Source organism: Athene noctua, chromosome 5 (assembly GCF_965140245.1).
Source record: "Athene noctua chromosome 5, bAthNoc1.hap1.1, whole genome shotgun sequence".
NCBI lineage: Eukaryota > Metazoa > Chordata > Aves > Strigiformes > Strigidae > Athene > Athene noctua.
The window spans coordinates 54420458-54445146 of NC_134041.1; the positions used below are offsets into that span (position 1 = coordinate 54420458).

General features: G+C 40.1%; 1 protein-coding gene across 2 annotated transcripts in view; it reads left to right on the forward strand.

Annotated features, from left to right (window-relative positions):
- The window catches only part of SORCS3 (sortilin related VPS10 domain containing receptor 3), a 309741-nt gene that overhangs the window by 154669 nt on the left and 130383 nt on the right, over window positions 1–24689 (forward strand). The window contains exons 1-2 of one of the 2 annotated variants that reach the window (XM_074907683.1): window positions 13865–13957; window positions 18055–18213. In XM_074907683.1, coding sequence (XP_074763784.1) covers window positions 13898–13957; window positions 18055–18213 — 219 coding nt within the window. In that variant the 5' untranslated portion in view covers window positions 13865–13897. Of the gene's footprint in view, window positions 1–13864; window positions 13958–18054; window positions 18214–24689 lie in introns of those variants that run through there. The other variant, XM_074907682.1, reaches the window with a different exon arrangement.

Here is a 24689-nt window from a genome sequence, read left to right on the forward strand (position 1 = left end):
CCTGCTGATGGCTGGTTTTGGAACTGAGATAGGGGGTGTCCATTTCCTAGAAATCGCAAGAAGGTATTTGGAAAATGCACTTGCCATTGTGTAATTTGAGGCTTGCAGTTATAATTAAGTCAATATAACAACGTGCAGATACCAAAGGAAGTTGTGGAGAGTACTTCTTCCCAGCTATGACTCCTCTTGCCTCTCAAGTATCATTGCTAGAGATCAGGGCCACCTTGGTGATCTGAGAGCACCCATCATTTGAAATGAGACCACCCTGGAGTGCTGACATCAGGAAACAGTCAGGCAGGCTGCAGCCCACTGTGAAAATGTAGCTTCTGGCTTCCTGTGTGAGCCAGGACGACTTCATCTTCCTGTGGAGCAGTCATACTGCTAATTCCCCTCTTCTAAGAACTAACAAGCTCAGGGTTTCACAACACTTTGCAACTGTGCATACAGCCTCTGCGGCTGGGAGCTGATACTGCCAGACTTGCATCCGCTCTCCTGCAGATGCTTGGGCTGTTTCTTCTTTTACTTGCACACTAAGGACTCGTATTTGGATCAGGAAAATCTGCATTGAGTTCTCATTAATACTGTGAAATGCCAGGTGATTATTGGACCTTGCAGTCAGACAACTCTGAAGTCCTGGGGACTGTGGCTTACTTAAGAGTTACTGTTTTGAGCCCTGGTGAGAAGCCAAGTGCCTGCAGTTTTGACACTTCTGCTACTATGAAGATGCTCTAATAGGCAGAGTGTATTCTAGGGCACATCTTCCCCTTCAGTGCATCTTCCTACCTGGTTGTTTGCCTGAGAGACCACATGAGAAGCATCTGCTTTGCCCAGTTGACACATAGGTTGCAACAAGCCTGATAATTCTGTGGTGAACTTCAGAAAGGAGAAACTTTCTTATTTTTTTTAGCAGCACCCCTTCTTTACAGATGAATGGGATTTAAGGGCAGATGGTTAAGTACTCTGAAAAGCTGAGACTTGTGAAATGCTTAGCTTTGGCTTTTCTACCCTATAGCCTCTTCCCTGTCTTTAGGGATGTGACAAAAGGCTGCTTATTCTATGCTGGGCAGAGATCTCAGTTCCCTGCTGACCTTTAATTTAATGCTCTATTTTGGGCATTAGTTACATTTTACTAGAGGCAGATTTTCGCAGCAGTCTGGGAATTAGAATTGTTTATATCTTCCAAAGCACTAAGTTTTTTTCTATTTTAATAAGAGAGCATTTCTCTTGACTTTTAAAATCCCCATTTTCTTTCTATCCTTTTTTTTTTTTTTTTTTCCCTCTTCTCTTTTTGGATGCTGAAAAATTTCTGTTAGAAAATTGGATAATTTCCAAAAAATTAAGCCTGGGATTCTTTGACTCACTGCCTGCACTCCAAAATGGCATGGCTTGGTGCTGAAGTGATGCAAGTCCCTATTTTCTAGCATGGGTTGGTCTGCTGGGTAGATCCCCTATACCAACAGCATTTGTGTTCTTCTTGGTTGTCAGTAACAGGATTCATTTTAGAATTGATGTCTCAGGGGGATGCAAAATCCTTCCAAAGGGTGCAGAAAGAAGATGAAATTGGAAGTTCCATATATCTGAAACACTGTTCCTTTCAGGCACTGAGGTGCCATTTTGAATCTCAAGGAATTGTTGTTGAACCATAGATTTCATGAGTTATTTTTCCATGAAATGTTCTGTGAAGGGGGCATATTCTTGGTGAAGGTGTTGTTAGTTGAAAACCCAATATTCACTATGAAACTTTTATCTCTACCCTTGGGATTCCTGTGGAGGTTGAGAGGATGGAGTTAAAAAGCATTTAAAAGAAAAAAAAAGAAAGGAAAAAGAAAGAGAATGACAACTCTGACAAAACCAAACCAAACAGCACTTGTCTGTATATAGTATTGCTCAGATGAGATCTGGATAAATGGGAGGCCCTGATTGCATTTAAGATCTAGGGTGACAGTTCTGATGAAATACCTTCCTTCATGAATTTGCTTTGCAATTCAATTGGATGCAGTCGTCTTTAGCTTTTCTCCTGCACTGTTACCATCGTTGTTGTGGGTAATAACTTGAAGAATTAAAAGGTCTGTAGTCTTTTATGCTGACGCTCTGCACAGAAAGATCACCCAGGGGCAGTGATTGAAATTATGATTCCGCCCATTTTTCCCTTATACCAGAACTGAAACATTAGAAATTTTATTTATAGAGAGACCTTCTAGCTAAGGGATTTGAACAGTAGTTGCAAACAGCATAAAGCAGAAATAAAGTTATGGTGCTCAGTTAAAGAGCGTTGAGAAAATGGTTTTGCAGACTAGTTTCCCAGTTGTCACAGAGTCTAAAAGGAGGGGCAGTCCAAATCACTGAAGCTATAAAAGCCAAAGGCATGCTGCACCTCAATCCTAGTGATGCCTCTGTACTTGGCCCATTAGAATGAGAAATGTTTAGAGGTATGTGGAGAGTCAGAAGCTCTGAAAACTAAAACTAATTAGATTTGTTTGTTTCTGTGTAGCTTCTTGGGGTTGAAGCACAGCAGCTGTTTATGAGCTGGCAGAGAGCAATGCTGCGTTGCAGTTCAGGTTAATGAAGGAAGAAGTTAATTGTGACTGTAATATTAAAATTGCAGAGGAATGCATCTACCTAACTGGAAACTAGCTAGCACATTGGGAGTGACACCTCGTCTTACAGATGTTGGAGATTCTAAATGAGCGCAAGTCGCTTTGACCTCATCTTTATGTCTTTTTGCTCACTTGGAGAGTAACTGAGAGCAAACCCTGTTATTTGAGCCTCAGGGCAAAACTATGGTCCAAACTGATTTTGGTTTTGCCTTAATTAGCTCATTTGATCCCAAAGGGAATTCCACAGCATTTTGTTTTCTCCTTACTCATCGAATGTGTGGTAGGCTGATGAGGCAGAGGTTCCAGCATGCACCTCATGCTTGCTAACCCAGCCTGAACTGAGCTGCCATCCTTTGCCACAGGTCCCGTTAGTCATCTACTGCTTTTTCCCAAAATTTCATCCCAAGCTGTTGGTGAGGAACTGAGCTCTGGAGTGTCCTAAAGCCATTTGGCAGATGGAATGTTTCTTTGGACACTTTCCTTATTACGCTGACACTGTGGTAAACAGCATGTGCTGCAAACTGGCACTTGATGATGTGATCTTGGAGAATGTATTTCTAACACAAAGGCAGCAGGGCTGAGTTAGAGCCACAGGGCAGGAGTGATAGAACTAGTTGTTTCTTCTGTCTTTTATCCCTAATCTTTCCCTTCAGCCCAGTGAAATAGTTACTAAATAGCTCTTGGTTTTTCAGCTGCCATTAACAGGGCCTATATTACCTGAGCTGTAAATGCAGTTGTAATAATCTCTTCATGCACCCCTTCTCTGGACCTGTTGAGCTGCGTATGATGTTTCTATGCTTCTCAGCACTCTAAATGCCATGCCACCCAGTCCAGAGCCTATGTGGGCAGAACCTGCCCACTGCTGAACAGGAAAGGCTCTAAACCACAGTATTTTTCTGCTCTGGTTGTATCAGTGGATTGTACAAACGTGACTGTAATCTTGTTAACGTAGCAGTGTATTCTTTCTCATAAATACACTACAGGGACAATCACTGTCAGTCTCCAGAACTGACAATTTAAATAGAGGAATAAAATGTGAATGAAGAAGTAATATTTTTCTTCACTTAGTGAAGAAGCAAAGATTATTTCCTCAAGGTCACCCACAATATCCATGGGCAAAGTCAGAGGATATGTGACGTGATGTGTTTTATGTACAAGGTGTGCAGTCTGAGCTGTAGTGCTCTCTGCTTGTCCAATTAATTCAGCTTGAAGTTGTCACCTGAGAAAAGAGAGAATTTTTGTGTATGTTTGCAGAACCATGACCTCAAACTGTGTGAAAGAAATCTCTTGAGTTACAGATGTGTTGTAATACTTGAAGAAGAGGTCTTTGGGAACTTCTCCTTTTGAAGGGATTTTTATTGTCTCTTTTGAACTCAGAAAAGTCATGTTTTCACAGTAGGTTTCTCTGACCTTTCCTATGTAAGTCATCCAACATCAGGAAATGATATTTTGTAGTTTATTAGTGTTTTAAACATGGTTCAAGATCAATGAATGGAAGTTGCTGAGATGTAAAGGCAAAACATGAGTGTTATTAGAATACTCTTAAAATATAGAGTCTTTTTCAGTATGCCCAAATATGTTCTATTTAATTTATTAAAAATTTTATTTTATTAATTTAAACAAATTTGTTTTATTTTGTTTTTTTTTTTTTTTGTTGGTTGTTTGTGGGGTTTTTCATTAAATTATTATTATTACTATATTTGAGGATTGTGCCTCCTTATGGATCTTGGTAGTCAAGGGGCCCCTGTGAGAGAGTGCTCTGCCCTGCTGCAGCCTGGGAGTGTGGGACCTGCCGTGTCAGATGCCCCACTGGGACCTGACCTGACCTGTAGGCTCTTATACTTAAAGAAGGAATGAACTTCTGTTTGTTTCTTTGAAGGTTTTAATTTTACTACTTCTGACTTGACATAAATCCTAGAGATAAATGGAGGTTGTACAGCATCTGGGGTATGACTATTTGTCAGCTTAGACAGCACAGAATTCGGACCCAAGCTTATGAAAGATCCCCAGTAGAATTTTTCCCATTTCTTAAACAGGGACAATGTGATGGTTGTACTCCAGGGAAGACTGTCCCTTGGTATGCAAGAACATGAAAACTGTAGATTCCTGGGGCTTTTCCAGTTAATTCGCTGAAAAAGCAGATGCATTAGATAACAAACAAACAAAAAACCCCAAACCTCACTGAATCTCACCCACTGCTCATCAGCTATTTCTAAAAATAAACATAATTGAGATAATTAACAAAACGCTGACATATGGCATTATTTAATGGGGGTGGAGGGGAGGGGGTTAGAAGAGAGATGGGTATCTGTTTCTGTTTATAGCTATCTTAAAGATACTACGTTAAATGCCATCATTTCAGTGTTCCTGAAGAAAAAAAAGTTTGTATATTATGAAACTCAAGAATTAGGGTTGCCTGTGTATGCCTTTATGCATCTTCATATCCTCTCTTTGTACTTACATATTCCAAGAGCTGTTACTTGCATTCCTCATAGCTTTCTGAACTCATTTAATATGCATTTGGTTAGTGCTGAGGTAAGTATTTAAAGCTAATGGAAACCTAATGCAGGATTTAGTTAATAAACAGAGGGAATAAAATGAGGGCTAAGTTGGCTTTATGAAAAAAGTTTTGTTAAATAAGTGTTGTTTTAGCCTTCACAGATATTGCAAGTCTGATAAAAGTAAGCATGTAGACACAAGATGTATAATAAGAAAAAAAAAAAGCAGTCAGATACCTGCTATGTCATTTATCCACCAAGGACTAGAATTCTCATCCTGAGATCCCAGCTTAGGTGCTGCCTGGGACTTTGGGAAAAATTGTCCACTTGAATGAAAGCAGGCACAGATTTTAGGAAAAGAAGCCAGAATTCATATTCTTTGGACTTATTTACCATGCACAATTCCCTGAGGTTGCTTTGTGTACAGGAACCGAATGGGTGAGTAGTGTTTGTTTGGCATTGTTTCGATGGTAAATGTAGGTATCTACCATTTTAAACATACAATTCACAGCCTTGTCATCATAAAAAAAGCCTAAAATTGTTTGGAGGGTATCACTGCACTTCATTGTCTACTGGAATGGCTGGAGATTCAAATGTGAGATGGAAAGATGAGAGAAACTCAAGATAGTATGTCAGCTTTGTTTTTATAGGACTTGAAAATAATGTTTGGAGAAAAAAGACCAATGATCAGGTACAAGTCAGCTTAGCAGGATACTGGTGCGTATCTGTGACAGAGCTGCCTTGTCTCGGCTTCCTAGAAGTCGGTCCATCTCTCCTGTTGTTCTCTTTGCCTGCTTCACCTTGTATTGCTAGAGTCAGGGCCCTACAGAGCCTTAGGGATGGTATGAGGTCCTAAAGAGAAAAGATGGGGTGAAATTGGAAAGGTCACATCCACATTAAGATGTAGACTTTTCAGAGTTAGCTGTCAGTATTTAATAAAGAGGTAGTTTGCTCCAATTTAGCCGGCAAGTGTTAAGGGTCAGATCAGAAGTTATAATATCCACTGAAATAAAGCTTCAATTTTGTCACTTAGCTTGGCCATTGCTTTTATGAAGTGGGCAGAGTGGACCTGTGTGAGCTTTCAGAGTGCTCTGCCTTGGTTACAGGGACAAAGAAGGACTGTCAGGATGCATCACCTTGTAAGGGGCCACCTGTACCTAACACCCAGCATATCGGCAGGGCAGACACAGCTGCAGGCCCTGATTCAGGGCATGTTTATGAGAATTCCTTCCTTTCTACACCCCCCCCTACCTCTCTATGAAACATGGCCATCTCCTTCACTGCTGCAGCTCCAATAATATATTAATTTATGAAGTATGAAAAATGAGGTAGTTTTAAATTAACAAGGAGGGCAATGGTGCTTCACAGACAGCAGGATAATCAATCAATAATAACTAGTCAGCATGTCCTGTTATTAAAAAGGAGAAAAATAATAGAATGGGTGGAGAATACCTCTTGGAAACGGGGCAGGTGGATCCTTCTGAAGGCTGACCTTGATCTTTAGTGATAAGAACTGGTTCACAAGAACACAGTTATTTTTCTTTTAGGAAAATCATTCCCCCCCACAAACCTCAACCTCCAAACCCATGGCAAAATGTCTTTTTAGTTCATTCTTTTCTAAAGTGAAGAACAGAGAAAGTCATCATTACTTATTGAGTGAATTCTCATTTTTAATAGATTAGTAGTCTGCAGGGTACATGTTGACCACTGTCATAAGTTTCTGCCATGTATGCACATCTGCCTCTTATAGTGTAAATGCAGTAGCTCTAGTTGCAGCTCTGATGTGATTGGTTCTCTGTAAAATGCTTTATCCCAAGCAGCACTGTGAATCCTGCAAGCCCTTGCATAGCTGTGTTAGGAACACTTTTTCTTTGGCATGGAGCTTGGCTGGACTAGATCTTAGAGAAACATTCTGGCACATCTCAGAGTGCTTGAGGCTTATTTTTGCACTAGCTAGAGTTCATTGCCCTTGACCCTACCCATCCTAAAGTGCTTTCTGCATTGTATACAGACAGACATTGCTGGACTGTGAAAGTAATGATAGGGATCGTCTAGTGGTGCACAGATGCAGTTAGAGGAAACTCAGGCTGTAGTTTTCTTGCAAATCTAGGGAATCAACACTTAGCCCACTCCTTGTGAGGAGAGATCGGTGTTGCCTTTTGCAGTGGGCCCCAAGATACTTTAATTCTCTGTTGCAACAAATCAGGTTGTCATTTTTCTGACAAAGAAGCATATCTGACATCTTTTGCCTCCCTTGGAGCCATTCCATGGCAGGCCAATGTGATCCTTAAAAATGACTGCAAAAAAGCAACAAAACTTATGAAGCAGCTGTATTTGGAGACTTAATTGGCAATAGAGTAAAGACAATGACCATAGTTCTCAGGACCTGGAAATGGGTGGAAAGATGGAGTCAGTTTGGCAATTTTCTGACTTTTGCCAATTGATTCCTAAACCAGAGTGTCAGGGTTGTCTGCAGATAAAACCTTCATCCTGTCTTCCCTTTCCTCTTAGACTAGTTTTTCAGGACACTGCAGTGACCAGGGCTTATGTATGTGCATGGGAGGATACAGAAAGAAAAGTAGGTGGTTTTCCCAACATTGCAAGGTATCGGTGACCCCGTTGGAACAGGACATAGTAGTTGTGGTTCGCAGTCACTGGGGCAGTCATTCACCTTCTCAGTGTGCGATTGCAAACAAGACTTCTACAATAAACCTGTGAGGACTGTATCATTGGGAGCTAATTTTACAAATGCGATGGAAAATGTCAGACAGTGGGCTGGTAGTTGTGAATCAGGTTCTGAGGTCCTGAACCTTCATATATATTAGTATCTCTGGCATCTGAGTTAACATGTGGTACTTGCAACCACGGTTGATAGCTTAGAGGTGAGTGCTACTGTGCAGAGCACTGCAATGCCATCATGTTTTGTAACTTTAACCTTTAATTTTTGGGGGCCTTAGCCTCACATCCAGAAAATGGATAAAGCTTACCTTATCTCTTGGCTTCCACCAGTGGACATTAGGGATGGAAGTACCTTAGGGACAGTGAAGGACATGAGTAATATATACCAGGTAAGTAAATTGAGATAGATCATTAGCATCTGTATGTAAACATTGATAAAGCTGACGGTTGTCTACGTTCTCTCTGCAGTCTGACTAAAAAGCAGAAAAAGAAAATGTGTAAGCAGTGGAGAAGCAATGATGCATTTAAAATTGTATTCAGGTTTAATGGTCTCAAGGGAGATACATAATAAAATTTTTAGTTTTCTAAAGAGTCATGAAACTCTACTGTCCTCAAATCAAATAGACTGCTCTATATGGACTGCAAAAGTTTACCCCATGAGTAACTATCCATGCGTGTCTCTGTTTTCTGTAATGGGGCAACTACTGTGAGTAAACTTATTCCCACATGTAAAGTGTTCTCCCAAGTGAGACCTATAATCAGAGGAATGTTTTTATATAAATGATGTTCTCAGTTCCAGCAGCTGTGGTGCACACAACCGCTCCTTACTGATAACATTATTTTCTATAACTATTTCTGCTTACACGATAAGTTACCATAATGGTGAAAATTACTTTGTAGTTCTATGGAGAATAGCACAACCATGCATTTACTCAAATAACATATAATTATAACAGTGAATGCTGCTTTTCTCTTTCGGTGCACACAGTTTGGGATCAGAGCTGTTCGGTGCCACTAGAAAAAGCGGGTGACCACAAAACAATGTGTCAGGTGTTGCAGCACTCAGGAATTTCCTGTGTAGAATCCAGAAGAGTAAAAGGGCATCATGCAGAACCAACTAGACCAGAGCAAAGCATAATATAGATCAGAAGCTTTACATTGCTCTTCTCCTGTTTTGCTCTCTGTTTTTTCTGTGGAAGTGCTGGTTGTTGCCTAAGGTCACCAGCCAAGGGCCCTTCTACTTGTAGTCTAGGCCCAGTCACAGAAGTGCTGGTCAGACTGGTTATATACAAAACACCCATAAGTGGTGATGCTTGTAACCCATTTGGCAGTTTGTAGAGGGGAACTATGCATGAACATGGTGTGATATGGAAAAGCCTTTGGCAAAATAGCTGAACAACATGCAGCACTGAATTGGCTGCAGGAAGGTGGGATTACTGTGGCAGAGGACTTTGCTCTGATGATCTGTGTGGAACTGGAGAGTGTGCAGCTGTAATGAGTATAATGAGATGGAGTAACCTTATGTAAACTCTGCCTTGCTGTGACAATGAAAAGGTTTTACAACCAAGCATGTGGATGTTGCCAGTCAGTCACTCTGCCAGGTCAAACACATGCTTTTTGGATGGCTTCCATCCCTGCTGACACCTGAAATTTAACAAGCAAATGCTTGTTGTGCCTTGTAATTAAAAGTGGAAAGTACATGTGTCCAGTGCCAAAAAGATAAGAGAAAGCAGGGAGACATGTTGTTGTGACCTGCTTAGCAATAAAACAAAGATGAGATGTTCTGCTTTGTTGGGTCTAGTATGATGACTTATTCCACTCCCATGCATGCAAATGGCATCCAGCCTGGGATTTGGCATTGTGGGCACAATAGGGTGGCAGCCTTAGAGCATGTGAGTTCTCTTCCCAGCTCTGATTTTGCCTAAGCCTTACAGCCATGATATATTTTCATTTCCCACTTGCCAAAGAAGATGGCAGAGTGGTTTTCCTTGAAGGGGCGCTTGCTCTGTATCCAATTTAGCCTTGATTTGCTCCTGATCCTCAGGGCACCCTGCAAGGTGCATCTGTGCTTTTGTGCAGCTGCTGGAGGTGGTAATTAAATGAAGCGCTCTCTCCATAGGGAATGGGGTGTGTGAGCTTGGAATTCTGTGAGGTGTTTTGTTTTGGTATGGCAACTTATGTCATGTAGGGCTGCAATGCTAAGAGCCTGTTTTAATTTTGTACAAATCTGAACAATTAATTGTAATTGTAATCTGGATATAATTAGAAAAGAAAAATACTAGAGGTCAGAAAGATTAACCAGAGTTATTCACTGTAATCAAGCATGATGGGCTGATGCGCATCTCCTTAGAGAAGGCAAGGTGGTGCCAGTCCTCATTTGACTAGCTTTTACTAATCTCTTTTCTCAGAGTTAATCATGTAAGTACTAGGATGATATCTCTCTGGATTTTCAGACAGGAGGATGATAGATAATTTTTCTTTTGCCACCAAACTGCTTTATCTCAGACCCTCTCCAGACTCTTTCTGGCATCTTTATCCTTTTTAATTTTTGCGAAAAGCAAATGAAAGAATTACTGAGATGCTGTCATCTTAAATGTGTTCTTGTACCTGACTGATTCAACTGTACGTAGCACATGCTGGGACTATATATTCCAATTGCATGTTGAGTGTCTGAGTGTAATACTAGTATCTCATGCATGTAGTTTATTCGTCCTCACGGGCTAGACTTATTCTCCTTTGGACTACTGGTTCCAAGTTCTACTGAGATGAGGCACATATTGGGTTGGTTATGGCTAAAAGTTTTATCTCTGACAGTGCCAGGATTCTGCTGAGGGGATTTTCAAGTTAATAATGAACCTGAGGCTTGTGTGCTTGATCCTGGTAGGGAGGGTGTACTCTCTGCACAGCAGATTTATGCTTGCATCATTTCTGATTGACAAAATGGTCTTGATATCTATGCAGAATATTATTGTGGTACAACTTAAAAATTTATGATGAAACTTGCTCTCAATTTTGAAGATGGGCTGTCTAAATATGTATAACAAGGGGACAGCAGAATAATTACATACTGCATTTCAGAAGAGGATTTGATGTTAATAAAACCAAACAAGTATTCCAGTGATGCCCTCTTCTGTGTTACAGTATCACCAGAAGACCCTGCTGTTTTAGGTTAAAAAAAAAAAGTTTTCATTTTATAGGTTATTACTTTCTAACTTGTAGTGGTCCTCTTCTTTCATGTACCCTCTATAAAAGACAAAATGTTCTACAAAGACATAGGACCTGCATGTAACCTCAACAGTATGATGTGCTCTCATCATTCTCTCTCAGTGCTGGAAAGATGAGGAACCCACGGATGGGCTCCCCTGACTTTAGTGTTGGAGACCTATGCTGTCTTCTCAAACCAACTTACTGGAGTACACAGATGCAGTCTCCAGCACAGCTGGAGGAGGTTCTTCGCAGGAGTTGGATGCTTATGGAAATTGTCATTGACATCTGGAAAGTTCAGTGACAAGCAGTGGGATTATGCAGAGTAGAGATTGGTTTGTAATTACAGAGAAGTCCTAATGGGAAGGAAGTTCTGGAGAGAGGTTAGTATGAAGTGCTTGAAAGGTCTTGAGAGCACTATTTGGTTCTTTGGTCACAGTACATATAATGAACACCCAGTGCAGAAGTGTCAGGAAACTCTATTTCATTGCTCAGTTTCTATGGGTGTCTGATTCATTTTTCATTATCCAATAATAAATACAGTAGTGAAAGTCACCTTTAACACTTAAAGATTGCTTGGATTTTATGGGATTGTATTGAAGTGAGTGCCAAGGTATAAAAACCTTATGGTTGAGGTACTTTTATAACACATGCTTCATAAACCCTTATAAAGTGAGTGCAGTGTGCTTCATCCTTTAAGATTACAGTGTTATGGTTCTGAGATATGGTGATCTGGTGCTATATTCATCAATTAAATCTGTTATTAATGTTAAATTTCAGGCAATTAGAAGTGAAGTTACAAGAAGTTGAAATGGGGTAGGTCCAGGCAATTTACCTCTCATGGAAGTTCAGTGCATCTTCATTGCTTGACTGATGCTCACAGATTATTCGTAACATTAAGGAAGACTTTGAGCCATGTGAAGCAAGAAGGAGCCCCAAATTTGGTCGGTTCTGTAATACAGGGGATTACAATAAGTTTTCCTTTTGGGACACAAATTAGTAATTATGTGGAAGCTGTTGCCCTCTTCATGACTGTCTTGTTTGGCTTCCCAGAGAACGGATGTCCCTCTCGTCATCGTTGCCGATCACTAATTAATGGGGTTGGTTGCTTTACTTGTATGTAAATAAATAGAATTTTTTCTAGAGCATATTTTTAACACTGCTATCTCCCATTTTTTCCTGACTGATATGCTGGTCTTGGTGTCTGGAAAGTAGAGGTTGGCTTCCTTTTCCCCTGATTATTGCAGGAGTCAGTATCTACAGGGCGGTGAGCAGCTATCTAGCCATTTCTGAACATCTTCTGTAAAAGTTAGTGTAAAATTAAGGTGCGCTTTCTAAATCAGTGCAAATTATGCAAAGGTATTTTTTTAGCTTAATGCTTGTTTATATGAGTGTTACTTTTACTGGTAAGTAGACAGTTAGGACACCAGTACATTTTTGTCTCAGAGGGGTGTGGGCTGATTTAATTAAACTAAAGATTTTTAATTGAACTGACATGAGGAAAGAAGAAAAAAAGATTTCCTTTGCAATGAGTTACATCTGTCCTCTGTGGGACTGGCACAGAAGGGCTTTGGGTATACTGTGTCGCTGTGTTTGAAGAGGTTAAGGTGGTGTATGCATCTCTGAGGGCATCCTTTAGTCTTCAGGGCAAGTAAATCGCAATAATGATTTAGGAGAGAGGAAGAATGGGAGTGGAATGTATAACCAGTGAGAAATTTCATATGGTCAAACATTTAATCTAAATGCTTCAGCAGTAAAAAATTATTTTTCCCATAAGAGATTTCCAAACTATTCACATTGAACATACTTTTGATAAGCTGATGTTTTGAAGGAAGAAAATAATTTTTGTATCTTTAAGCCTTTAAATGTCATTTGATTACATTTTTTCAGTTTCAAAGGAGGAAAGGACATCCTAAGTCCAAACAAAGCAAAAATCCTCCATTTCCATTGACATTTCAACATAAATTGTTGAAACTTTTTTGGTTTTTTAAACTCAAAGCTAATATGGAACTTGGTTGGGAAGTAGGCTTATCTCCAGAGGTCTCGTGAGACCATACAATCCTTTAAATGTTTTAAATCAAAATGGGAAAGAAAAGAAAATAAGCTTTTTTGTTTTTAAAATCAGATTTGTGTTTTCCTGTTGTTGATGTAACCTGGCTTTAGGAAGGACCTAAGGTTATTCTGAGCTTAGGGTCTAGTAGGAGGAGGCCAAAAAAAAAAAAGCAAGCTTTTTCATGTTTAAGCTGAGCTCATTCGACATGGAAATCACTATGAAGGTGTAAACATGGAGCTTTAAGTTTCTGTTTTTGCCGCAGTGTTTGTGGCAGAGCTGTGTTTTCAATTGCAGAAGAGGACAGTGCACTGTTGCAGAGCAAATTGCTAATACTCTGCTAAGGAGCTAGGTTTCTTTTGTAGCCATGGAGGCTTGGGTGGTTTGTAGGTGTATTTTTTTTTTTTAAACACTTTTGTTTATTTCTTTTTAGAATAGCACTTTATAGAGGCGAATGAGAATGTGACTGGGACGTCTCAAAAAGACCGCTGATGAAAAGCGCATTAAAATGAAGAAGAAAATCAGAAGGCAGTACACAATAGTTTAATGCTATCTACTTATTTCTGGGATCAAAAGACATTTATTTTGAACCTGTCTTCTTTATTAATTTACTAGGATGCTTCCTGCTAATGTAGCTAAGTTGTACTACTGCTACAGATATTGTATTTATAAAACTCTGTGCTGATTTAAAGAGATGTACTTTGGTAATTTACAGTGAAAATTTATGTTGGTTGAGAAAAATAAAAGGATTCAATGAAAATGAATATTAATAAAAATGCCTTTTATGTGGCACATTGTTTCATTTTTTTTGTCCAGATATATATTAAAAGGTTCAGTTGTGTACAAACCACATCTCTTGTGTTGGGATAATGCAGAGCCAAGGAGCAAGAGTGGTGATAAAGCTTTTGAATCTGATGCTATGGATACAGGTAATATTATGGGGGTGTCTGTATGCGTTTTTTCTTGTGCCTTGGGTGCAGAAGGAGGAGAATAGCAGTGACATGCCAAGCAGGACTGCTAACATGAGGGCAGAGAGATGAAGGGTACGAATGCCAAGCTATAGGGGAGTTTTTAGCATAACTGCAGTAGACAGATTCAGGCAGATGCGAGCTCAGGCTGGGCTCACTGTAGTATTGTGGTCATGAGAAGTGTGCTAGCTCATTATTGGTGTGGTTCAGTATTCTAAATCACAGTCATCTTTGTGCCTGACTAGCTTGGAGCAGAGGAAGAGGAGTGTGCTGCTGTCTTGACTCATCCACCCAGACATAGTCTTTGTGAAACCAGTACTGAGGAAGATGTTTGTGTTAAGCTAGTTACACACCTGGGATTTTAATCAGAGTAACAGAAACTCAGATTCTTTGTTACAAATCCTGCCTTAGTTTTTATTATATCAGCCCCATCAGAGACCACGCTGTTTTAGTGGATTTTTGCTGTGATATGGTGTCCTTCTTTCCCACTTCTGTATTTGTTCAGAGCTCCTTTAAGGGCCCTACATGCTCCTCAACAAATATGAGTGACTCTTAGCTACTTCTGTGCATCATGTACAAAATACATCATGGCAAGTGTAGGTGTGACACCTCCCCTCCTTGTTCTTTTTGCCTGCAGCCTGTGCTTCTTATTTCCTGGCATAAATCCCCTTGAACTATTCAGAGCTGGATGTGTTTCCAGATCACATGCCAAAGATCTCAGTCCATATATCATAGTTTATGTTCTTGCAACGTGGCCTCTCTGAATCATCTACCTTCTATGCACTTTCCTTGCTGGTGTCTGGTGTTCTGCTGAGCTGGAGTTCATTCAGAACAGCTCCTTATCTGCCCACATCATTGCCTGCAAAGCTGCTGCTTTAAAGGACACACACCACATACCAGACAGCTTTCTTCCTCTGCATTCATCTCCTAAGGAGCTACCTGAAATTCAGTCTGATTGTCAGCCTGGTTTGTTTTGTCTGGTACTTGCCGTTCATTGTCCATTGAATTTTGGAGGTCATGCTATAGCCTCTAGAGAAAAAGCTCTGTAGTATAAACTACCTCATCTCAAGTATGTTTTCAGGGACTTACCCTTAGCAGTAATCAATCCTGCTTCCCCTTCCCCTCTCCACTTAAACTATAGAAGACAGCAACTGAAAACAGTGTTTTTTCATATATATAGAGGTGTGTGTATATATATGTATTCTAGAATGTAGCAAGGTGAAATGTAATTTCCTTTTTAATAAGGGCTGCCATTTAATTTAATATTATAGAGAATTATTAGATCTTAAAAAACCCTATAAATTACATTTGACAACTCTGGTGCTCCTTTGCTATTCCTTATGGCAATTATAAATGGCAACATAGGGTGCTGGCAGAAATGCTCATTCTGACTGGAGTTTGTTTATTGGCTCTTAATGAAAAGCAATTAATCTAAATCACTACTGGGGTGAATCCTTCACCTTGGCCCCATAATGAGAAGTGGTGGTTTCAGGCCTTTGACAAATGTCCTGCTATTTCCCCTGCCAAAAGTTGTCCCTTCCCCCCATATCTTCTAGAAGAAAAAATACAAACAATAATAAAAAAATAAAGCCTAGAGTCTCTCCCACTCTTCTTTCCTGCTTGCCACATAACAAAACTGTGGACCAGTCCTAGCTTCATGATTGTTTTTCACTCTGAGCCTTAGTTCTTCCGTCCTGCTTTGTGTAGGATCAGCCTTGTCTGGGAGGATGGATGACAACAGAGATGCTGGGTGTTTTCTTTTCTCCATTTGAAGATATCAGAACTGGGTGAAAGGGGGTAGGCGACTAGTGCAATGGCATTTACAACAAGGTATGACTGTTGCTAGACTCTTTCAGCTTTCCCTCTAGCTCTTAATTTCTCTAGCTTGATGGTTTTATTATTTGATCTTGCAACCACTGTTAGGCTTTCAGAGGAACAAATTGCCAGACTTTATGAACCATTTGGTGGAAACATCACCTTTTCAGTCTCATCTGACCCATTTCTTGAACTATCCACTGAAGTGTTGCAGAACGTGTGCGAAAGGGCAGAGTGGATGTTTTGCATGTGTACCACAACAGGTCTGTGCAACTGTTAGCTGTCTTGTGCTCCTTGTCTGAGGGTGGAACTTTTAACAGTGAACTTCTAATGTACGGTATTATTAACTTTGTAACCTTCTGTGACATCAGGTGGAAAATCTTTTTAGTCCTGAAGTGTCCTTCCTTTTAAATGTAAGATCTCTCAGGAATATCTTGTTTATTGGCAATCTTACATCCTTCTTCCATTCTGCAGAAGCAAGCGATTTTTACTAAACTATGTTACAGTTCTCTGTCTGGCATAGGCAATATGCTTTAGGTGAACAGGGGTATACTTGGGGGACAAAATGTCTTTGAAATTTAAGATACCAGTGACAGAAAAAATATCTTGGAATAATGGGGAAACCTTTTTTGTTTGGAACAAAATGAAATACATCTTTTGATCTGATTAGAAAGAAGAAATGTACCAAAACTTCCATTTAGGTGGAGGCCATTGGGACCCTATACACAAGACTAGTTCCCAGGGAGTCAGTTGCCTGTGGGGGACATTTCTCATTTCCCATGTTGTGCTCCAGAGCACAATGGAAATGCACTTTTTCAGGACTTGATGTGTGGCTTTCTGTGGGAATGGGTAGGGATTGCTTTACGAGGCTGTTAAGCAGTATATGTGAGGGATGTTGAAGGAGCTCTGAGGTCAAGCTAGATTCATACAGGTGGCTTCACCCTGGGACAATGTTCAGCTCTAGTTTTAAAGGCCCTTTTCATTTCATAATGGAAAGGATCAGAAACCATTTACATTATATTCACTTTCCCTTGGTGGCTTCATGGAGTTAATGAGGTGCTTAAGATTAAACATGTGCTGGAAATTTTTTGATTGATCAAGGTCTAACATACCAAGGGTCTTACCATTACTTGTAACTGATTTTGCTGACAAAATTAATGTATTTCCCTAGTCTTGAAATTGGAGCTCTGTGAAGTTGGATAGAAGTCAACATGGACATGAGTGTAACAAAACTGCAGTGGATCTCAGCTAGCTGATCATCCTGCAGCTAGCTAAAAAAGGCAGTTTCTGAATATGTTTTCCTTCTGAAAGGCAGTTTCTATTTTTGTTTCAGTTACTGTATCAATAACCTGCTGTGTTTAGCCCAGCTCTAATTTATTTCCCACTGTTTGCCTTTATTTTATGGTACTGGCATTTGCTTTAATGTGATGTCATTTTCTCCAGATGTTAATAAGATGGTGTTAATGTTTCCACAACATTTTTCTTGATAACATTTATGTAGAGCATGCCATCTGATAATGTGGAATCAACCCATTTTAAAATATTGGTAATAATTTTCTAATTAAAATTAGAGGCTCAGAAGTGTTTTCCTCCCTGTACAAATTGAGGTCATACACTTTCCCGCACTTGGGGAAAATTATGTGTTCACTGAATGAATGAATATCTCCTACTGTATAAATTGGAAGCATGATATATGAGATCATATATCAATGTTTGCACACATACACATGGACTGTTTTCAGATGCTAGCAGCTGATCCAGGTAGGCATTCTGTGTTTCTGGTGAAGTGATGCTTTCATTCGTAGCTCTGCAGTCCTTAAATCTCAGGAGTGCCCTGTTGTGTACTTTTGGAGAGAGTATTCCACATTTGGGAACAGAGGTGGTAGAGTGGAAAGGGACCAGAGAAGCCTGGTGTGGCTGTCTGAAATTGTTATACTCAACCAAAATTAGCTTTGATATCAACATAGCATTTTTCATTCTTGCTGGGCTTTCTGAATTTATCTGGATAAAAATATAATGAAAAAAAGGAATCACTGAATGAATCTATGAATGAATCACCAAATAAAATGGAAGTGAAATACTGAAAAGAAAAAACCTATTTGGGAAATCCTATGGGATTTCTACACTGTTGAGCAATGTTCTGAATACATCTAATAGGAATCCGTGCTGTATGATCTCACTTTTAAATGATGTTCAGTTTCATTTTTCCATTAACACTCTTTTCCCTCCATTTTTCTGTTTAGATCATGCTTCTTAGTGATCCAGAGATTGAGAGCAGCATCCTCATCAGCTCTGATGAAGGGGCTACCTACCAGAAATATCGTCTGAACTTCTATATCCAGAGCTTGCTCTTCCACCCCAAGCAGGAGGAGTGGATCTTGGCCTATAGTCTGGATCAAAAGGTGAGCAATTGATTCCTTATCTTGATTTCATATCTTCTTGAGCCAGCTGTTGAATGGGATAGTGTCTAGAACAGTACACTTCCAGAGATGGTGAAGAAATTATGGTGGGCTTTGCTGCTCTTGCCTTGCAGGTTTAAATATGCTCAAAACCCACCCAGTGACTCCAAAGCAAGCTTGGTAAAGGGAATGGAGTTATAAAGTGGTGGTGATGGGTATGAAAACTATAGTAGTGGTCATGATATGAAAGATGATAAGAATCTCAGATTTCACATGACGTATGGAGCTGTTCTAAAAATCTGTTGATTTGTAGGCCTTGGTGACTGCTGAGCTGTCTTTGAGGATCAAGCACTCAGGCTAAGTTGGTCCATAACAACTGGGTGTTGTGCGTGAGGGGATGCTCTTTCTGCTTGCAAACTGAACTCAGTTATTTGGAAATCAGTGAGCAGCAACAGATGACAAACTCCTCTGTGCCACTTTTTAAGTCACTTTGCAGTGCCTTCTGTTAGTGAGACAGCTCTTAAGTCTGTTACTTGTCCTTAGCAAGCCTGCTCTTACATGGCACTCATCTGTCTTGAAAGATGCTGAGCAATGCAGGTGCAGTGTGACTTGTAAAGTGTTGTGGCTATGGAATGTGTGCTTTGGTCTGGAACAGCAATCTCACTATAACCAAAAACTGAGACACAGACTGGATGATCAAGTCACAAATTTTAGAAAGCTTAAAACTTGCCAAGCTTTCATCTTTCTTTTCTTCCATTTCTGTCATTCATAGACTCTGGAAAGTAAAAACATGCTGAAGAGGCACTTAAAGTTTTTTCGCACTAATCTGTCAAGTGTGTGTGTGTTCTGGGTGGGATTTTTAATTCTTACAGTTATTTTTGAAGTTTTCTAAAGTAGTCAGTCTCACATCCCAGATATAAGGATAATACACCCGAAATATTGTGCCTCTTGCATTTGATATAATTTCCTTTGGAAGGCTAGTGAAAGTCTTTACCCAAGCAGTCACTGAGAGTATAATCAAATAATCTACTTTTGTGTTACTTTCAATGCAACCTTTCCATCCACTTGTTAGGAGAATGCTATGACAGGCACCAGGTGGTTTGCTGCTATGCTACTGATGATGCTTGAGTGACATTTGCAAGCACAAAGCTATTGCAGATACATTCCTTTCATAGCATCAAGTCCTTACTGTATGAAGGAGTTAGTCAAATGTCAGATAGTTTTATGCACTCAGATGTTCAGTGTAACAGGGATTTTGAAGTAGGCTAGAAAGACCAATCTGTTTATTTGATGTCATGGAATGGTTTGATGCCACTTTTAAACTGGAGGTAAAGGTTTTAAACTGTACTGGTGTTTGCAAAGCAGCAGCCCTGATAGAAACAGACGTGTGAAGAGGCACTCATGGTTGTGAGATGCCATGTAGGACATGATGAGTATGTGTTTGCAAGGAGACTAGCTGGAGCGAGTGTGGAGCATCAGCTCTTGGACTGAAAAACTGTATTTCTATTTCCAGTGCTTTGTAGGCTTTTTATGACATGTTAGCCACTGGAAGGAGAAATCAAAATACAAAGTATGCACACAGACTAGACTGTGAGGTTGTAATTATGCTCCCTTGGTCTAATACAGTGGTTCAGGAGCATTTTTTCTTTTGCTCCTTCAAACTGTCGCATCTGAGTGCCCCCCTCAGCTGTTCTCTTCTGCTCAGAAGAGAGCCAGGGAAAATGACCTGTAGGTTAGAAACACCCTGAGGCTGCTGGCATTTTAGCCCAGGAACTGAACAAATTTATCACAGTGTAAGAGCAAAGATGCTCTGCAGCTTGTTGGCCAAATGGAAAGGGAGCAATGCAAAGTTCAGGCTTTGTCTTTGTCTGCCTTTGGGTTCAAAGCCACTCATGATGCCTTCTTCAGTGTTCAGAAAGATGGCCTTAAGTACTGATTGAAAGTTGATCTTTGAGTGGAACCATGGAGGCAGCCTTCTTCCTAGTTGAAGCATTTGCTTAACATAACCCAGGTACAGATTGTGCTCGGTCACATCTTGGCTTAGTAAGTGCTGTAGAAGAATTGTCACTCTGGCTCAGGATCATGCAGCTTCGTTGCAGTTGCAGTTGATACTGAGATAATGGGCAGTGTTGTTAGAGTGCAAAGGCAGTGCTGTAGATTGTGGCAGTGGTGCTACGTGAAGTCTTCAGACGAAGTCTGCTGAGAAGCTGGTGTAATACATTCCTGCCTGTTTGGAAACAAGAGTACTGTCACAGCTGAGTGGGAACCAGAGGTCAGCCATGACCTTCTGTTAGGTGGAGGCTAGGCCAATGACAAAGTGTCTTTTAGGCTAAAAATTCTAAACCCTTATGTAGCTTCATCAGGTCTTGTGCATTTTCTTAAGATTTTTGTGGTGGTTCTCTCTTTTTCTCTAGAAGCCAGGTCTGGTTCTCACACCTTCCCACACTGCTGTGCCATGCCCTCTCTCCTAGCTGTGATCATGGGATCATGCCAGTGGCAATGACCATTTGATCTCTCTATTGCTGATCGAAAGAGGGTTATCAAGAGCTCCTAACATAAGTGGCTAGAGAGGCTGCAGTTGTGCAGAGGCTGCAGTTGTGAGAAGCCTATCCAAAGAGATGCCATGCTGTTGTCAGGGGCTAGTTCTCCAACTGCAGCCTGGTTCAGCTGGTACTCCTCTGTTCTTTGTTTTCGTGCCCATTTTCCTGTGAGGCAGCATGAAGTCACCTGGCACAAAATAGGTGGTGCTGCTCTGAAACACTTTTGATTTAAAAGCATGAAAGGACAATAAAATAGAAAGTTTATTACTAGTCTGTAACCTGCAGGTAATATTCGTCCACAGACACTGCGACAAGGAAGGTGCTGATGAAAGTCAGTGACTTGCTGTATGTTCAGTGCTGCAGCCACCCCTACAGTGGGAGACCATAATGTTCCACCTCTCTCAGTTAAAAGTGTGTTTGACCTTTAAAGGCTATTTGTAATGACTACTTTAGAGGCAGATTTAAAAATACACATAACTGAAAACAAATCAAATACATACAGTTTGACTCCTAGCAGTAGGAACTATTAAGGGAAGATCTAATCCATCCTCTCATAACTGTGAATGTGTAATCAAGTCTGCAAATTAAGATTAAAAAATAGATTTCAGAGTAATATTTATTAATTTTATTTCAATTAAAATTAATAATATGGTGTTTTAAGCAAACTGTGGTCAGCTTGGAAATTAATGAGAAAATCCATTTTGCCTAGGATGTTGTTCCACATAGTAAAATGAAATATCAACAGCTAGTGCCCTACAAATAATTGATTTGGTCAGTGCCTAGATCAGAAGATTTTAAAGTTGTTTTGTGTATAGCAATAGAAAACGATATTAAAGTTTTTGTGTGAAATAAAAATAGTCAATGTTTTGGATCTTCCTGTGAGAAAGTTTTCCTGAGGTCTTTTTAACCTAAAGTTCCATGGCTGTGATTCAAGCCTCTTTTTTAATCATTGTTTTGTCCTAAGCATTCCTCCTTTTTAGCTAATGTCTCCACATTTGACAATATTAGGCTATTTATTCAGTTGATTGAAAAAAACCAACCAACCAACTAAAAAAATGCATCATATTTTTAAATTATGTCTTCTAATGGAATTATTGTGCCTTTCAAGTTGGTGTATTAGAAGGTATATTCACTATTCCAAACCTAGAAGGTGTATTCACTATTCAAAGGCAGTAGTAAATAAATGGAATAATGTAGAACTCTGACACCCTGTGGAGCCACAGTCTTTACATGTCCCCTTCTGTTTGACAGTGGCCAAGTGATAACTGTTTTCAGAATATGGTATCCCAGTTAGTTTTCTACCCAGCTAATTGTAACTTCCTACAGTCTTTTAGCTTGCTTAAGAGAATGCTATGAGACCTCACATCGACAGTATGTATCCATGATATACAAGGCTTGTCCTCTCTTTCCTGAACAAGTGATGCCTTCCTGTGGTAAAATTCTAGTTGTGAATCTCCTCAGCCAGTCACTGTTACACCAGTATTACGTGTAGATTTGATTGTAAATTTATGCTTTCAGCTTCTCCTGCTGGTGCTCTCTTACTCAGCCTTGATTCTCAGGTGTTGCAGGATGCTCTGCAGATAGACTTACTGTTCTCACTGTTCCTGCTATAGGCTTGTCGTTGAATAATCCCACTCCCCTTGTTTATCCCTTGCACGGGCCTGTTTTTATACTAACCTGTGGACTTTTGCTACGAGTCTCATGTGATTCTAGTTTGAAGCCCAAGCCTCACAGAAATCATACGTCTGAAAATGACTCTCTCCTTCTTTAAGAGAAGGAGCCTATCTCTTCTCAACAGAACTTGTTGAAATATGTCTTTGTAGCTGAGAAAGCAAAAGGCTTTCTGACAATATTATCTCTTCCATCAGCTGAAATAATTGCATACAGCATCAGTTCAGTCCCGGAATCTTTTATTACCACTCTCATATGGGTATTGTCCCACTTTTTCTTGCCTGGGGCTATTCACAGGAGCAAGGAAGGAGATTTAGTGAGAGGAATGGAGCTCAGCAGGCTTTCTGCAAGATGTTTTGCTGTGTGGCTGCTGGTTAACTCATTGATTTAAGGACAAATCACAGCTGCCACCATTTGTTTTCTTTTCGAAGTATCCAAAGAGTTTTTGAGGATACTTCGTCAGTATGAGTTGACACAGCATATAATTCCTGTTCTTCCTTTTTTTAGTCAATTATGACCCTCCTCTGCCTTGCTAACTCTCTTGTATCATCAAATAAATGCAGTATAGCTGAGCCAAAAAATCTGTTTATGTGGGCATGAACGTATAGCAAGTTTGTAGACCCTAATGTCTTCTCACAACGTATAAAGCACAGACAGGAGTAATTTTTGCAGGGCTTTAAGCAAGCATGGGTGGGTGTACTACTTCCCCCTGAGCAGCCATGTGGCATTGTGCAATTATCAGGCCCTGGGAGGTTAATTTCATCTTGTGAGTTGAAAATCTTGGATGTCTTCCCAGTAGCTTTGTGTGTGTCTATTTTATTGATAAAATAGTGCGGTCTCATGTGTGCATGTGTTGGTTCTGTTAATGGGCCCCCTGTGGCCTTTGACAGAAGGTGGACATTATTTAAAAGTTATAGCCAATTTTGCTGTGAGTCGGGTTGGGTCCCATTAGTAGTGTCCGTATTGGCACTTGGATATGTGAGCCAATACAAAGGTAAAATGGGGCTTCATCCTCCACTTCTCACAGGTTTTTGCAAAAAATATATGTGAAGCCATTTTAAATGACCCTTGTATCAAAGTGTGATGGGAAGGGGAATATATGAAATAGATGTGATGTTCTCTGTTGAGAGTATTGGAAACTGCTTTATGGAGTACTGTGAAATCTCTACCAGCATATACGTGAGGTATAGTCATTGTTGCTGCCTTTCGTAGTGATTGGGGATGAAAATCTTGAATTGGTCTTGCATTTCTGATATTAATATTTCAAGTGCCTCATGATTTGTCTCATTTATCCAGGGAACAAAGTAATTCTCAATAAGCTCAACTTTCTTCACCCCTGTACCTCTCTGAGGAATGGATCAGTCTGGAGGTGGAAACACGGGAGTCTCCAGCTCCATGGAATTTGTCTCATAATGATACTGAAACTTCTTTCAGAGCAACACGCACTACTCTCTTCCATGAATATTTGTTTAAAAGATAATTTAAAAAGGAGACAAAATATTAGGGAAATAGGGAGATATTTAAAATATTTCAAATCACCATTGTTAAGAGAAAAGAACTGTGCAGAGAGATACAGTTCCACCTGTTCCTTACAGGCCAAACTGTGATTGGGAACCTGCTGGGAATAGGTGAGAGACTGAATAATTCACAGGCCAATTGAAATTCCCCAGCTACACCATTATGAATTTGAGAACACTGGATAAACAAGATTTGGCAATCGGTGACTTCTCCCTCCATAGGGCTTAATCTTCAGCAGAAAGAGAACAAAAGAAAGTGAGTGTCTTAATATCTCTTTGAATGAGATGATAAATAAAATGTACAAGATGGCATTCTGCTGTACCATAAAGTTGCACCTGGCAGACAATATCAGGTCTGACTGGGGAGATTCCTTCAGTGCTGGGGATGTGGCAAGTGATGATCTGAAAACTGAATGTGGTGCCTGTCAGAGCCCTGACTATATTGACTAGACACTGCTGAATTTATCAAAAAGAATCACAGATAGCACTGGGACTACATGGGAAAGTTGTTTTTTTTTAAAAATAGTCTAGACACACAGAGCCAGAGCTACAAAGGAGGTGCTTCTTTGCTGCCAGGAGAAACTCTCCCCTGGAGTTTGGGCCCAGACTCCTAGTACAACATGAGGCAGTTAGGCAGCTAAGGGTGGGATTTTTTTTTTTTGGACAGTGTCCGGTTGAGTAGGATGCTGCCAAAGAAATCCAGTGGGATTTGCTGAGAGGAGGCCAAGGCTGGGTTCACATTCTTCTCAAA